Raw genomic sequence first — 17,762 nt, forward strand, 5'->3', positions numbered from 1 at the left:
TAAGCAGTTTGATTAAGATGATTATAATGTTCCTTAATGTAGTTCTCATCATGTTTTCTACAACTGGAATTCACTGAGCTTCCTGAATATATGGGTTTATACTTCTAATTTAAAAAATTTCTGATTACTGAGTTTTCAAATATTTGTTGTTTACTTACCTCTTGTCTCCTTTGAGGACTTCAATTATAGTGCTAGGCCAACTAACATCTCCCACAGTTCAATCATGTGCTGTTCATTTAATTTTTCAGTCTTTTCTCTTTATGTCTCATTTTGGATAGTTTCTATCACTATGTTTTTAAGTTTACTAATTTTTTCTTTGGCAGTGTCTAATCTACCATTAAATTCATACAGCGTATTTTTCATTTCATTGTCATTTTCATTTCTTGAAATCCGATTTGGATCTTTTGATACTTTCCATGTCTATCCATATCCATGTATCCAATACATGCTCTTTCCTTCATCCTGCTAAGCCTTTCTCTTAAGCTTGATAGGTAGGATCAGGGCAACCTGAACCTATGGATAACTTGTTTTGGTAGGAATAATCTGCCCCTAGTTCATTCTAACCAGTAAGAACACAAACCATGCCTGGCCTTGTAGGAACTTGTATCTTTCCAGTGTTTTCTCTTTAGTTTCTGACTACTAATACACTGATTAGTAGTCAGCTGAAGACACAGTGGGAACCTCCTGTGTATTTCCAGAGTTCTTTTATTTCCAGCAATCTGTTTTGCAAATTCTAGCCATTATGACCTCCTTATATTCTCAACTCTCTCTCCAACTCAGAGAGACCCCAGGTTCAGTTTGGGTTTCCCCTACTTGCACTATGGCCTGGAAACAACAGACAGTAAAGTAGGGCAATCACAGAGCTCAACTTCTCTGCCCCAATGACCTCTTTCTTTCTTTTTTTACTTATTTCATTTGACATTTCAGCTATTAAAGTGGACCTGTGAGTGAATGTGCCAAAACTGCTATAACAATGTACCACAAAGTGGATGGCTTAAACAACAGAAATGTATTGTCTCACAGTTCTGGAGGCTGAAAGTCCAAAATCAAGATGTTAGTAGAACTGGTTCCATTGGAGGGCTGTAAAAGAAGGATTTGTTCTGGGCTTCTCTCCCTGACTTGTAGGTGGTCATCTTCTCTTTAATGTCTCTCTATATCATCTTCCCTTTGTGAGTGTATGAGTCCAAAGTTCCCTTCTTATAAGGACATTAGTTATACTGGATTAGGGCTCATTCTAAGAGTTTCATTTAAATTCGATTACCTCACTAAAGACCCTAAAGTCATATTGATAATTGTTAAAATGATGTCTATAAAAATCAGTTTAGTATAGTGTCTAGTAGTAAGGACACTGGAATCAGACTGCCTAGGTTTGATTATGGCTCTACCACCTGCTAGTTCTATGCCTTAATATCCTCATCTATTAAAAGGAATTAAACATACCAATCTCACAGAGATAGTGTAAAAATACATAAGTGCCTGCTACATAGTATATTTCAATAAATGTTATAACATTAACTTAATATAAGTAACAATACATGTTAGTTAATACAATGATCAAAATAATCTCATCATTATAACATGAGTAGGGTTACCTAAATCAACAGAGAGCTTGAGTGGCCTTGATGAAGGAGATTAGAGAATTTATACACAAAGACTACTTCATTTATTAAATTTTCCATGCTGCCAGAAGTACTGTCTTCTAGATTTCTAAGCTTAAAATCTTTCCTTAGTGGCCCCCTCTCTCCACAGTTTACATATAGTTGCCAAAACTGAGGTTTCTAAAGCTCACTTTCATTAAGTTACTTCTCTGCTTTAGAACCTGTACAATCTATTTACAGATTATCATATTAGTCTAGATTCCTTTGCCTGACTTCTGAAGGCCTTTGAAAACCCAGGAGTTTCTTTGCACAGCTTTATCTCTCAGTCCACTTTAGCCTCTTCTTCACTGGGCAGATTGCTTTCTTCTATCCTCCTTTCAAAACATGTCCATCCCTGGTGCTTTCCTGCCTTTTTTCTGCAGGCATCTATGACCCTTTTCACTTGTTATTTTCCACCCTTCTCTTTCTCGTGCCTGAACATCATTCACTGTCCATTTACATTTATAAGACATTTACATGAACATTTACAAACCTGTCGGGCATGGAACATGCTGCTCTGGCTGTTAGGGATTCAGGATCAACAGGAAATAAAGGGATATTCCTGACTGCTCCAATTATTAGAGCTCTCCTTTCTTTAAACTTTTAGTAAACTTGCAATAAGTTTTAGCACTTGTTTTCACATCATTTCATCTATATTAGTTCTGTTTCATGTCTTCATTCAATAGATATTTCTCATGAAATTACTCTTTACTAGGCAGTCTGCTAATGATACAGTGGTAAATAAGACAGATATAGTTCCTTACTGAAATAAGTCTGATAGAAGGGCACCAGGGTGGCTCAGTCGGTTGAGCATCTGCGTTTGGCTCAGATCATGATCTCAGGGTCCTGGAATTAAGCCCTGCATCAGGCTCCCTGCTCTGCAGAGACCCTGCTTCTCCCTCTCCCTCTGCCTGCTGCTCTGCCTACTTGTGTTCTCTATCTGTCAAACAAATAAATAACATCTTTAAAAAAAGAAGAAGAAGAAGAAGAAGAAGTAGTAGTAGTAGTAGTAGTAGTAGTAGTCTGGTAGAGAAAATGACACTAAAGAAGGAAGTACAAATATAATGAACACTATCAACACAGTATGTGTAGAATTCTAGAGATGTTTATAACAGGGGAGAGTCATCCCCACTGGGAGTTAACTAAAAGTTTATCTGTCATCTAAGCTGACACCTGAAAAATGAGTGAGAGTTAGGCAGGTAATGAACAGGGAAAGTGTGCATCAATAAGAAAACAGCTTTTGCAAAGGCTTTTTTTTTTTAATTTTTATTTATTTATCTGACAGAGATCACAAGCAGGCAGAGAGGCAGGCAGAGAGAGAGAGAGGGAGGAAGCAGGCTTCCCGCTGAGCAGAGAGCCCGATGTGGGGCTCGATCCCAGGACCTGGGATCATGACCTGAGCCGAAGGCAGAGGCTTTAACCCACTGAGCCACCCAGGCACCCCTTGCAAAGGCTTTAGAGCAAAAGATAACACAGTCTAGAAAATAAGGAAGACTATGGGTATCAACAAAGAAAAGTAAATAAAAGGAAAAACAGGATATTATCATGAGTAAATAATATATAAGAAATTATTTTTTTCAGCTACAAAGTGAAGAATTATTACCAACACAATTCAAATATCCAAGACTGAGAGAGAAACATTGAACTGAGTTGAAATAAACAAACATAAAATATGAGTTGAAATAAAAAATGAATTAGAAGGGAAGTCAGTCTGCTAAATCAAATAAGGAAAATAAATAATACATAGTTGTTAAACTTTATTGAAAATGAAATATAATAAATAATAAGAAATACAGTTACTGTTTTTGAAAAAAGATATCTGAACCTGCACAACCATAAACCTAGGAGGCAGATAAAGACAGGGAATATAAATGGCAGTTGTCATAAATGTCTTAGGTCAGTACTGAAATAAGTATGGAGGCCTCATAGCTTTTTACAGATATACTTTTATAAACAGATCCAATGCCCAAGCACCATACTGTAAACATCAAGGATAGCCATGTATATTACCTGCTTGAAGAAGATATCTGATTATTTTACTTCTGGACAACAGGCTCCCAAAAGGCAAGCATCATGTTCTTAACTCATCTTTGGATTTCATATCACAGAGTATATTTAATAAATGTTTGTGAAACAAAAAAAACTTTCAAATTTGAGAAATAAACGTGCTTTCAAAGCATATCTCTTTTAAGACTATTTAGGGCATGGGGCACTTGAGTGGTTCAGTGGGTTAAGCCTCTGCCTTCGGCTCAGGTCATGGTCTCAGGGTCTTGGGCTCAAGCCCCATGTCAGGCTCTCTGCTCAGCGGGGAGCCTCCTTCCCTTTCTCTCTCTGCTTGCCTCTCTGCCTACTTGTGATCTCTCTCTCAAATAAATAAATAAAATTTTTTAAAAAAGACTTAGGGCATAAATTATTTAAAAATCGTTCATTTTAAAGATTTGCACTACATAGTCTAGTCTATTACTTATTGATATTCCAAGGTAGGACTATCTAATAGATAAAAACTGTTAATTGCATCACAGGAAAAAATAAAGTACACATTCTAGCTACTGTTTTCTACTGTCCTAAAAAAGCCATTGCATTGAAAGCCATAGATAAAAGCTTTCTTCACATAGGTCATTCTCATAAAACTCATTCTCCTAAGTTTATAAATCCAGTAAGACATTTACATGATTCTAAGTGAAAGTAAAAATTGAGTGTACAATTGAATGATGAATAAGTGGCTGAATGAAGGGAAAAAAAAGAAAGAAGGAAAAAATGAAAAAAAGAGAGGGAAGGAGGTAGTTTTACTTTATACCAAGAAATGGGGACTTACCAGCCTTCTAATAAAATAAATTTTGGGACACCTGGGTGGCTCAGTCAGTTAATCCTCTGCCTTTGGCTCCAGTCATGATCCCAGAGTCCTGGGAAGGAGCCCCGCATCCCAGTTGGCTCCCTGCTCAGTGGGGAGCCTGCTTCTCCCTCTCTCTGCCTGCTACTCTCCCTGCTTGCATGTACACATGCACGAGCTCAAGCACGTGCTCTCTCTTGGGCAAATAAATAAAATCTTTAAAAACAATAATAAAACAAATTTTAACCATTATTATATCAAATTCAGTTTCAAAATAAGATTTTTCTTTTAAACCATATGCTTACTGTTGGACATTTTACAACCAACTTTAAGAAACTTTTCAATTTAAGCAAGATTTTTTTCTTGCCATTTACAACAATGTGAATGGAACTAGAGGGTGTTATAGCAAGTGAAATAAATTAATCAGAGAAAGACAATTATCATATGATCTCACTGATATGTGGATTTAAGAAACGAAACAGAGAGGGGTGCCTGGGTGGCTCAGTAGGTTAAGCCTCTGCCTTCAGCTCAGCTCATAATTTCAGGGTCCTGGGAACAAGCTCCGCGTTGGGTTCTCTGCTCAGCAGGGAGCCTGCTTCCCTCTCTCTCTGCCTGCCTCTCTGCCTACTTGTGATCTCTGTCAAATAAAAAAATAAAATCTTAAAAAAAAAAAAACAAAATAGAGGATCATAGGGGAAGAGAGGAAAAATAAAGCAAGATAAAATCTGAGAGGGACACAAATCATTAAGAGACTCTTAATCTTAGGAAACAAACTGATGGTTGCTGGAGGGATGGGGGTTGGAGGGATGGACATTAAGGAGGGCATGTGATGTAATGAGCAATGGGTATTATATGAGACTTATGAATCACTGAACTCCACCTCTGAAACTAGTAATATATCATATGTTAATTAATAGAATTTCAATTTTAAAAAAAGAAAAGAAAAAAGAATTACTGACTTTCCACGGAATCTGCATATTTTTAATAGGTTCAAAACCTGCAACTAAAGCCAGCCACTCTGATCAACTAAAGAATCTTATGCAGCCACCAAAGAGAAATTCAGAAAGCTGAGAATTCCCAGGACAAAAAAGGTGGAAGACTTTGGCTCCAAATTCCTTGATTCTAATAACTACATTCTTTTCATAATATTTTTATGAAAAAAAAAAAGAGGAAAGAGACTTCACAGGGCACGTCGGCAAAGAACACTGTTTACTTCATTCTGTAATGTGTGTATAAAATACATTATAGTTACAAAATGGAACCATTCATTAATTCAAAATGCAACCATTTATTTGCTTTTGAAATCTCACTTAAAATTCATTTTGGGAGTTAATGCTTAAATGTTAAGTATTGTCAAAAATAATATATATCCACAGTAAGAGGGAAAAATGAAAAGATCCCACCACTAGTGTTATAAAGTTAATTTTATACCTTAGTCGAAATGCAAATCTGTCACTGATTACCATGGTATCAAAAGCACAATCAATGACATAACTAATGACTAAATAAATCACAAACCTAACATCTTGATTTTCTCTCATGAAATTCCTCATCACTGATCTAAGTCACATAGGATTATGAACTGACTTCACTATTAAAAAATGAAATTTATGTATACTCATATATTTTTCATTTTCATTTGTGTATTTAACAATGAAAAATATGCCTTGGTGATAAATCTTACCTCATTGTATCTGTTGCTGGGAATTTTGATACTGGTTTTCCGAACTTCCATATCAACCACCAAACCTTGAACTACTGGCAATGTATACTGGTAATTTCTGAAGTCCTGGGAAAAAGCAGATTGAAGTGGAATAAAGCATTCACCAATGGCAGGATTTGATTTATAGTAATAAAAGCAGCACAAGTTGAAAGAATGTGAAAATTAGAAGATATTATTAATTTAAATAATCAGGAAATGTGTAATGAAAACCCTAATGTGTATATTCTAGCTCTCTAATTAGATTACAAATTCTCATAAAGAAGTAGACCTGTCTCATATACACCTTATGTACAATATTAAACAAATATCTGAATACTTATTACTCTGTGTTAACTATCTCCTCCCTCTAGAGTAAGCTCCAAGAGATAGGGACTCTCACTTGTTTTCTCCTTGTTATATCCCAAATGCCTGGAACAGCCTAGGCACTCAATGACTGTTTGTTGGTAAAACATATGCACATGCACACACCACATCCAGTGTGGCTGAAGCAAAGTGAGCAAGAGTGGTAGGAGTTCTGGTCACAGTGACACAGCACAAAGCTAGATTTCATAGAGTTTTGGAGGCCACCATAGGGACCTTTGCCTTTTCTGTGAGAAGGTTTTTGACCTATTTTAACAGATCTCTCTTACTTCTCTGTAGAATAGCCGGTAAGGGAACAGGATAAAAGAAAGGAGATCAGATAAAAATACAAAAATAATTCAGGTAAGAGACAGTGATAACTTCGACCAAAGTGTTAACAGTTCCAAAGGTGGTGAGAAGTTATCAGATTCTAGATATATTTTGAAGAGGTAACTGACAATATCTGTAACTGGATTGAATGTGGAATGTGGAAAAAAGAGAAGAATCAAAGATGATTCTGAATTAAATGGACGGGGCAACTGTAAGACTGTACTTCCATTGACTGAGAGGTAGAACGTGGTGGGAAGGGAAAAGTGGCAAGTCAGAAGTCTGCAGAAGAACCAAGAAAGAAAGGTGTCCTAGAAGCTAAGAAAAGAAAAATGTATAGATACTGATAAGTTGGATGGAATGGTGTGAAAATTGTCTTCTGACTGCTTCTATTAACTCAGGGAAATTGGGGCTGAGTCATCAGCTGAAAGTGAGAAAAGAAGAAGAGGCACTGGAAATTTGAGAAAACATGAAAACAGGAATGTGTTATGGAGCAGGAAATACTGCCAGGTCTGAGAGCTTCTTTAATGGTATGGGTCATGAATCTAAAGTGAGACCAGAGAATGGGCTACTCTTTTTGTCTTCATCCACATTCGGGCTTGGACAAAATTATCAATGAAGGATGAAGTAGATCCATGCAGGTATGGTCAATTGACTTTTTTTTTTTTTTAAGATTTTACTTATTTATTTTAGAGAAAAAGTGTGAGTGGGGGGAGAAGGGAGGGGAGAGAATCTCTGCATGGCGCCCCATGAGGGGCTTGATCTTAGGACCCTGAGATCATGACCTGAGCTGAAACTAAGAGTTAGTTGCTTGACTGAGCCACCCAGGTGCCCCAACTGACTTTTGATAAGGGTATGAAGCCAGGTAAATGAAGAAAGGATAGTCTTTTCAACGAACAGTACTGGACCAAAAAAAAAAAAAAAAAAAAAAAAGAGTTTCTAACAATGCCTCACAATCATGAACAAAAAGTAACTAAAAATGGACCATAGGCTTAAACATAAAACATAAAACATAAAAATAAAACTATAAGCCTTCTACAAAGAAACATGGGAGAAAATATGTGTGATGTCATTCTGGTCAATAAGTTCTTAGATATCATATAAAAAGCATGCTCCATAAAAACATTAAGAAATTAAACGTTAGGCGTGCCTGGGTGGCTCAGTTGGTTTAGTGTCTGCCTTCCGCTCAGTTCACAATCCTGGGGTCCTGGGATGGAGTCCTGAGTCAGGCTCCCTGCTCAGCAGGCAGCCTGTTTCTCCCGCTCCCTCTGCCCTTCACCACTGCTTTTGCAACTCTCTCTCAAATAAATAAAATCTATAAAAAATTAAAAAAAAAAAAAAGAAACTGAACTTTAACAAAGTTAAAAACTTTTGTTCTATGAAAGACACTGTTAAGGGAATAAAAAGATAAACCACAGGCTGGGAGAAAATATACAAATGATAAATATCTACCAAAGGACTTATATTCAGAATACATGAAAAACTCTCAAAACTCAACAACAAAATAACAATCATATTTTCTAAATAGGCAAAAATCCCAAGATTCACTAAATAAGACATAAGGAGGGCAAATTAGCACATGACAAAAATGCTCTGAATCATTCATCATAAACAGAATACAAATTAAAATCACAAAAATTAAGACCACTAAGTCATTAAGCATCTGCCTTGGGCTGAGGTCCTGATCCCAGGGTCCTGAATCAAGCCCTGCTCAGTGGGGAGCCTGCTTGTGTTCCCTCTCTCATTCCCCCTGCTTGTGTTCCCTCTCTCACTGTGTCTCCCTCTGTCAAATAAATAAATAAAATCATTTAAAAAAACAAATTAAGACCATTAAACTATTGGAATGGCAAAAATTAAAAACAACAACAATAAAGAGAAATAACAAGTGCTGACAAAAGAAAAAAAAAAAAAAAGAAAGAATGAATTCCTGTATATTATTCACTACTACTAGAGGCATGCTGGAAAAGAATTTCACAGTTCTATATAATACTAAATGTACAATATGGCTTAACTATCTTGTTCCAGGTATCTACCCAAGAGAAAGGAAAACTAATGCTCACTCAAAATTTCATACATGAATATCTGCAGCAGCTTTATTCATACCCAAAAACGAGAAACAACCCACAGATCCATCAACAGATAAATGGATAAATGGATAAACTGTGGTTCTTACATACAACTGAATACTACAAAGCAATAAACTATTGCTATGGAACTATTGATATGGAAGGTTACCAGAATATGCCACCTGAAAATATGTCTCTGTTAATCACTCTTTGGCGAGTCTAGCCAAAGAACCAAAGATAGGTAGAGGAAAAGATTATTTCCTCCCCAACAACCTACATAACACAGATGAATCTCAAATGCATTATGGTAAGTAAAAGAAGCCAGACTGAAAAGGCTACATACTATATAATTCCAATTATATGACAGTCTACAAAAGCTAAAACTCTAGGGACAGAGGATCAATGAGGTGCACTAGCAAATTTTCTGGAGTAATAGAACTGTTCTATATCTTAACTGCAACAGTGGTGGCAACATAATTTTTTACATTTGTCAAAACTTTGAGAAGTATACTCTACAAAAGGTGAATTTAACTGCACATAAATAAAAATGAATTTTTTTTAAGAAAGGTAAATTTAACTAGGGTTTACATTTTGCTGGGCCACCACAACAAAGGGTAAGAGAGAGAAAGAGAGAAAAAAAGAGAGAGATAGGGAGAAACCAGAATTACACTAAAAATAAAAGTGATTTTAATGATAAAACCATGGAATCTTAAGATAGGGAGAGTGAAAGGCAAGGGGAGTGAGAGACAAAGGAAAAGTGTTAGAATCAATAGATTATAAGTCTTAGTAAGCTAGAGACAGAGAAGAGGGTTTAAACGGTTTTAAAACAAGGCTCCTCTAAATGTGCCACTTTGAACTGCAGGCAACTGAGACCCTGCAGGCTCAAGAGAAATTTTGCCCTTGTTTAAACTACCTGAGGGGCTTTCTCAGAATTAGAGTTATTATCAGAGATAAATTCTATCTGAGACCCATCTGTATGGTAGGGTAAACATCTAATTAATTACCAAACATTTGCTCTTAATTTTATTGCCTTGTGAACTGCCCTCCTCCCTTTGGAAGCCCCAAGTCCCTATCCCATTCCTTAGCTCAGGAAGGCAAATATAACTCATTTTACCTTTCTGTTTTTCAACCCTCCTGTATGTGAGGTTCTCATATATACAAAGTTAAATTCAATTTTCTCCTGTAATCTGTCTCATGTCAATTTAATTCCTAGACCAGATGGAAATATCCTTGAAAGAGAAAAAATTTTCCTCCCTAACAGTGGTGATGGAGACCAAGATACTTCAGGAGATAACCCACTAAAAGTTTATATAAGTGGATTGATATAGGCCATAAAACTAGATTATTAGTTTATGCTACTAGATTACAGGATAAATATCTCCTTTTCATTCTAAAGCAGATTATAATCAGCAAGAAAAATTACCTTGTCAAAAATGTGACTAAAAACTACAGTTGGCAGGGAGTGATAAAGCAATGGGGATTAGAGTAGAGGGAGGGAGACAGAGAGAGAGAGAGAAAGAGATACTATTGATTTAAAATATAATTTCAAAATTTCTACTTCTGGGGGTGCCTGACTGGCTCAGTTGGTGGAACATGCATCTCTTGATCTCAGGTTCATGAGTTGGGAGTCCCACATTGGTTGTAGAGATTACTTAAGAAAATAAATAAATAAAATTAAATAAAATGTCCACTTCTGGCCAAAATGGAGAGAAGAGGCCTGGATTTACCCTCCTGCCTGAAAACAAAACAAAACAAAAATGCACAGGACACATGAAACAATGATTTTAAAGACACTGAATCTCGGGCAACAAAGGACAGTGATTCCTGAGAGGCAGGAAACAAACAAGATGAGCTCTATGAGTATCCAGGTTATGTCTCCAAAACAGTTTCCAAGCTCCGGTGTAGGAAGGGGGAACCCAGGGAGAGCTGGCAGATTTCCTGAGTTGAGGAAATAAAACTGAGAATCCAAAAACTCAAGGTGGCTAGAGTTCACAGGACAGAGTATCAGAGAGGAGAACACTGAAGAGGAGAGCTCCAAAGATTAGCAGAGTGTCTCACTCCAGAATTTAACAGAGTTCTGATCAGTGAATGTGTGTGAGAAAACTTCGTAAGGCCAGTGCAGAAACACCTGAAATGATTACTGGGAACATTATCTGTTACACAGGTGTGGAAGTAGTGCCTGGTCTTAAAAACCAGAGCAGTAAACCTCAAATTTAATGGGCATTAGGTTAGAATATTCTTACATGACAAAGAATTTGGCTGGCCTTTGTTACGGTTCCTGAGAGGTAGCCTCCAAACCCCTGAATTTCCTGAATGATAAGAATGTCTTCGTTATTCAGTGGTGGATCCCTGATAGTCTATGTTAATTTAGTGACTCATGGTGAGTCCTCAGATAGTTTATGTGAACAAGATAATTCAGGATCGGGGCTGGCCATCCCAGAAAGATCAACCATGTGATTAGAGGATGGGGCCTTGAGGCACATGTTGTCAGGGGGGCTTGAGACTGAGTTCAATCACATGGCCAATGACTCAGTCAGTCATGCCTATGCAAGGAAACTCCAATAAAAACTCAGGACACAGACAAACCATAAATGACTCTTAATCTCACAAAACAAACTGGGGGTTGCTAGGGGGAGGTGGGATTGGGAGAGGGGGAGGGGATTATGTACATTGGGGAGGGTATGTGCTATCGTGAGTGCTGTGCAGTGTGTAAACCTGGCGATTCACAGACCTGTACCCCTGGGGATAAAAATACATTATATGTTTATTAAAAAAAAAAGAAATTGGAAGGGGAGGCGAACCATAAGAGACTATGGACTCTGAAAAACAACCTGAGGGTTTTGAAGGGTCAGGGGTGGGAGGTTGAGGGAACAGGTGTGGGTAATAGGGAGGGCACGTTTTGCATGGAGCACTGGGTGTTGTGCAAAAACAATGAATACTGTTACCCTGAAAAAAAAAAAAAAAAAACCAAAAACAAAAACTCAGGACACAGAGTACAGGTGCTTACGCTGTGCATGTTATATATCAATGTATCAGCAAGGTGACATGTCCCAGAGGACACAGAGGCATCTTGTGTGGGTTTCTCCCAGACCTTGTACTATATGTCTCTTCTTTTGACTGGCCCTGATTTGTATTTCCTTTATTATAATAAAACTGTAATCTCAAGTATTATATACCTTGCTGAGTTCTGTGAATCAGTCCAGTGAATTATCAAAACTGAGAGGGCAGTGGGAATGCTAACATTTGTATCCAGTTAGTCAGAAGTATAGGTAACCTGGGAACCCCTAAACTTGAAGCTGGTGCCTAAAGTAACAACAGTCTTCTGGTGCACCTGGGTGGCTCAGTCGTTAAGCATCTGCCTTGGGCTCAGGTCATGATCCCAGAGTCCTAGGATCAAGCCCTGCCATCAGGCTCCCTGCTCAGTGTGGAGTCTGTTTCTCTTGTGTTCCCTCTCTTGGTGTCTCTTTCTGTCAAATAAATAAATAAAATCTTTTTTTTTTCTTCCATTTTATTTATTTTTTCAGCGTAACAGTATTCATTGTTTTTGCACAACACCCAGTGCTCCATGCAAAACGTGCCCTCCCTATTACCCACCACCTGTTCCCCCAACCTCCCACCCCTGACGCTTCAAAACCCTCAGGTTGTTTTTCAGAGTCCATAGTCTCTCTTTTTTGTTTTGTTTTGTTTTGGTTTTTTTTTTTTGTATTTCATTTTATTTATTTTTTCAGTGTAACAGTATTCATTCTTTTTGCACAACACCCAGTGCTCCATGCAAAACGTGCCCTCCCTATTACCCACCACCTGTTCCCCCAACCTCCCACCCCTGACCCTTCAAAACCCTCAGGTTGCCCCAACCTCCCACCCCTGACCCTTCAAAACCCTCAGGTTGTTTTTCAGAGTCCATAGTCTCTTATGGTTCGCCTCCCCTTCCAAAATTTTTTTTTTTTTTAATAAACATATAATGTATTTTTATCCCCAGGGGTACAGGTCTGTGAATCACCAGGTTTACACACTGCACAGCACTCACGATAGCACATACCCTCCCCAATGTCCATAGCCCCCTCCCCCTCTCCCAATCCCACCTCCCCCCAGCAACCCCCAGTTTGTTTTGTGAGATTAAGAGTCATTTATGGTTTGTCTCCCTCCCATAAATAAATAAAATCTTAAAAAAAAAAAGTCTTGTAAAGAAATGTTCCTTTGATCTGTGAAGTTTGGTCTAATTCCAAATAGGGCCAGAGCCATTATAAGTAATCAGAAGAGTCTTGCCTTAGTGATGGGGAATAATTAGTATTATAGCAAACAAGACTTTTGCTCCACCTTACAAATCTTTTGTTTTGTTTTTTTAATTTTTAAAGATTTTTTTTTATTTATTTGACAGAGAGAGAGAGATCACAAGTAGGCAGAGAGGCAGGCAGAGAGATAGGGGAAAGCAGGCTCCCAGCCGAGCAGAGAGCCCGATGTTGGGCTTGATCCCAGGACCCTGAGATTATGACCTGAGCTGAAGGCAGAGGCTCAACCCACTGAGCCACCTAGGCACCCCCACCTTACAAATCTTAAAAGCAAGACTGAAAGGATCAAACTATTTCTAGGTAAATTAACTGCCTTACTTGTAACAGAACTCAGGAATATTTACAGAATACAAAAATATCCAGCACCCAGCGTGGAGAAATCATATTTGGCATCCAATAAGAAATTTAAAAATACCAAGCGTGCGAAGAAGCAGGAAAATACAACTCAAAGTAAGGCAGTAGTTAATCAATGGAAACTGAACTAGAACTGATAGAGATCTTAGAATTACCAAACAAAAACATTATAAGGTTCCAGTGGTCATATTCCAGATGTTTAAAAAATTAAGTACAGGCATATGGGATATAGAAAAGACTTAAGTCAAACTTCTAGAGATGAAAATTATAATGAGTGAGATCACCTCCCCCCCCCAGAAATGGAACTGACAGCTTTAACAATACAAAATAAAAGATTCTTGAACTTGAAGTCTCAACAATAAAAACCATTCAAAATGAAACACGAGGCGGAAAAAAAAAAGACAGAAAAATTAAAAAAAAAAAAGGAGCATTAGTGAGTTGTGAACAATTTCAAGCAGCCTAATATGTCTATAACATTAAAGTCCCTGAAGGAGAGGAGGAGGTAGACAGCAAATGTTGTTTGATGAAAACTATAAACTCACAAAAACTAAGAAGCTCAACAAACTCCAAGCATAAGAAACACACTCAAAAAACCATAAAAAGGTACATAATCATACTGTTTAAAACCAGCAATAAAAAGAAACACCTTAAAGCACACAGAGAAGGAAAAAATATTACACAGACAGGAACAGAGGGAACATGGACTCCTCATGTGAAACAACGCAAACCAGAAAACAGTAAAGTGATTACTATTCATCTTTAAAATACTCAAAGAAGAGGCGCCTGCGTGGCTCAGTGGGTTAAAGCCTCTGCCTTCAGCTCAGGTCATGATCCCGGGGTCCTGGGATCCAGCCCCATGTCGGGGTCTCTCCTCGGCAGGGAGCCTGCTTCCCTTCCTCTCTGTCTGCCTGCCTCTCTGCCTACTTGTGATCTCTGTCTGTCAAATAAACAAACAAACAAACAAAAATCTTAAAATACTTAAAGAATAAAACTGCCAACCTAGAATTCTATATCCAGCAAAAGTATTTTCAAATATGAAGGTAAAATAAAGATACTGTTAGAAATACAAATGCCAAACAAGTTTCTTTTCTTTTTCTTTTTTTTTAAGATTTTATTTATTTGACAGAGAGAGATCTCAGGTAGGCAGAGAAGCAGGCAGAGAGAGAGGGAGAAGCAGTCTCCCCGCCAAGCAGAGAGCCCAATGCGGGGCTCGATCCCAGGATCCTGAGATCACAACCTGAGCTGAAGGCAGAGGCTTAACCCACTGAGCAACCCAGGTGTCCTGCAAAACAAGTTTCTTACCAGAAGACCCACATGACAATAAATGTTAGGAAATCTTTCAGGCAGAAGGAAAATGACAGCAGATGGAAATACAGATTTACACAAAGGAATGAAGATCACTGAAAATGGCAACTACACAGGTAAAGCTACAAGAGTTTTTCTTATTGGGGCACCTGGGTGGCTCAATGGGTTAAAGCCTCTGCCTTCAGCTCAGGTCATGATCTCAGGGTCCTGGGATTGAGCCCCGCATCAGGCTCTCTGCTCAGTGGAGAGCCTGCTCCCCCAACCCTCTGCCTGCCTCTCTGCCTATTTGTGATCTCTGTCAAATAAATAAATAAAATCTTTAAAAAGAAAAAAAAAGAGTTTTTCTTATTACTGAAATCTCTTTAAACATAGTAAAAACTATAATAACAAATTCAAGATAGAGTAAGGAAATAAATCCATCCCCTAAAAAGCTGGGTAAATAGTTTTTTAAAAACAATCATTATGATGCTCTGGAGTTAGACCAAAGGCATACAACACGCTGAGCTGTGTTTATTCGTGAAAGCTAATGAACTTCAAGCAAGCATAGTAGAGCTGAGTCTGTGATCTTTCTTGGGGCTGCACCCTAGCCCTCTCAGGTAGTTCAAGGTAGTTTGTGAAAACATCAGCTCTGCTACTTGAAGGATCTTACTTGGAGTAGTAGCAGCTGCAGTGGTAATCTCAGTGGCTAGTTGGAACAGAGGGCCAGCAGCTCAGTTAGCTTGGTTGTTAGCCTATTTGGGGAAAGTAACAAGCAGGCAGACTAGCCAGAGATTTAACAAAGGTTCTGGGAGGTGAGAAAACCATAGCAAGCTTCATAAACTCTCCAAATACCCAGGATTAACCTTGGTTTGTGCACACGTACAGCAAAGGCCTGAGTGGGCCCAAGCCAAACAATATCCTTAGTCAAAAGAGTCAGAGCCTGTGCAAGTGCAAAGGTACATGGAAGAGCCCAGGAGAAAGGAAAAGAATAAAGTTTGAATCCCAACCTATACACAAATCCATCAGAAAAGAATGAATACCTTATTTGCTTAAGGTATTTGAATAAATCTCTGAGCAATCCTGGGCTAAACAATAAGCTATACAGACAAAGGGGACACTGATATGATATGATACGCTTAAAATAAAAACAAGACAGAATGCTAGATGCTTTAATTATACATTACCTCTAGACCTCAAAATAATCCTGCAAGGTAACTTCGATAGTAAGTGTATAACAAAGGGCTGAAATCCTGTACTATTTCCACTCCAAAGCACCATATACTTTCCAAAGAATATATATGCTGTTCCTTTCCTACAGCATAAATCTCCACTTGCCTGAAGCAGCAGGGGTATGGCTATTAACAAAAAATGAAATCCCTCTCTTCCTTCTTCTGTACAAACTCCAGTAAGAAAGAAGGCAATAAAAATCTCCAACTTACTGCAAGAAGATTCATGATGGTATGCCCCGTCTCTCCAAACAATGGCTTCCGAAATCTGACACTGAAGAGTGGGCATGGATAAACTATGGAAATGAGAAATAATGAGACTAAGTCTGACAGCTTAATATTTTGGTAAAAGAGAAACATCATGGTTCATAAAATTTTCAAAATATAAATGTAATAGCTGTTTTAGATCATATGAAATTTAGGGATCAAAAGTATTTAGCACAGTAGCATCAAAGACAAATTCTGAGCCTTCTATAAACCATACCAGAGTAAGTCTTTTGATGACCAGAATAAGCTTTTTGATGCAGCAGTCTTCAAAATGAACTACAACGTCTTAGGAAGCACTCTTCTTCAAACTGGATTAATATGATCTGGGGAAACAAATCTCTCCTAATTCTTCTGTGTTCACTCTTATATACCTCCCAACCAGGATCCTCCTTAGAACAGCCAAACATGAGGTCACCTATTACTTGGCTTACTCTTTGAATGTTAGGGGATGAAGTGCCTGTACAAGACAGGAAGGTAACATGTTTCCTCTGCATACAATCCTTTCTTTTCCCTACTTCATTTAGCTGATTCATATGCCTCTTTCACAATTCACCCCAGAAGTAAATTGGTCCAAGAAATGTTCCTTATCCAACTCCTTCATTCTTGGTGAAGTTAGAGTCCATCTCAGAACTCCAAGAGAACTTTGTTAACTTTGAACATGTGTTTTAACACAATATACTACTGTAATCATGATTTCTGTATGTCTTCCTTACAAAGGTTTCTAAAAACCTGTAACCATGTCTTAACTATTTCTAAATTCCCAGGATTTGTTACAAATGGTAGGCCTATATTAAATTCTTACTGAATGAGTAAGTGAAAGAATGAAGCTGACTTGCTGAAAGCATATACTATTTTATGACTCATAAAATAGTTTTTCATTATTTCATTTGATCCTCTTAACAATCTTACAGAACATAAAAGGCAAGTATTATTTTTTCCAGTTCAGAAGAAACTGACAGATTAAGTGATTTGCCCAAAGGTACAGAGCTAGTAAGTCACAGAGTTAAGAACCTTGTTCAGATGGTCCAATTCCTAGACCACAGCAATTCTGATCAGGTAAAAATATAGTTTAAAAAAAAGCTTACATTTAAGCCTTAATGTCTTAAAAGAAACCTCATAACTTAGTTGTATGACTTCCACAATGGGCAAGGAAGCTCTTCTACTGCTCACTTTACCAACTAAAAGTGATCGCTATACCACTAGTTTCTAGTACCTGTTATGTTATGTAAGATATACTTTGTCATAACTTTTTTCCAACAAAATAGCAAAAAAAAAAAAGTTCACTACAGATACTGTAAAAGCTTACTTATTAAAGTCCAACACGTTTTTTCCAAAGATGAACTTAAGTTTATAAGGTATTAAATAATCACTAACTTCCTAATTTGAGATTTTTAGTCCTTATCGTTAAAGCTAAAATAAG

General features: G+C 37.6%; 1 protein-coding gene across 3 annotated transcripts in view; it reads right to left on the minus strand.

The window, feature by feature from the left end:
• Positions 1–17,762, minus strand: part of ZFYVE9 (zinc finger FYVE-type containing 9) — a 204,249-nt gene that overhangs the window by 28,312 nt on the left and 158,175 nt on the right. For all 3 annotated transcript variants that reach the window (XM_045998099.1, XM_045998090.1, XM_045998108.1), the window contains 2 exons: positions 16,289–16,371; positions 6,152–6,256 (listed from right to left, as the gene is read on the minus strand). In XM_045998099.1, coding sequence (XP_045854055.1) covers positions 6,152–6,256; positions 16,289–16,371 — 188 coding nt within the window. The remainder of the gene's footprint in view (positions 1–6,151; positions 6,257–16,288; positions 16,372–17,762) is intronic.

The sequence above is a fragment of the Meles meles genome, chromosome 1 (genome assembly GCF_922984935.1).
Source record: "Meles meles chromosome 1, mMelMel3.1 paternal haplotype, whole genome shotgun sequence".
Classification (NCBI taxonomy): domain Eukaryota; kingdom Metazoa; phylum Chordata; class Mammalia; order Carnivora; family Mustelidae; genus Meles; species Meles meles.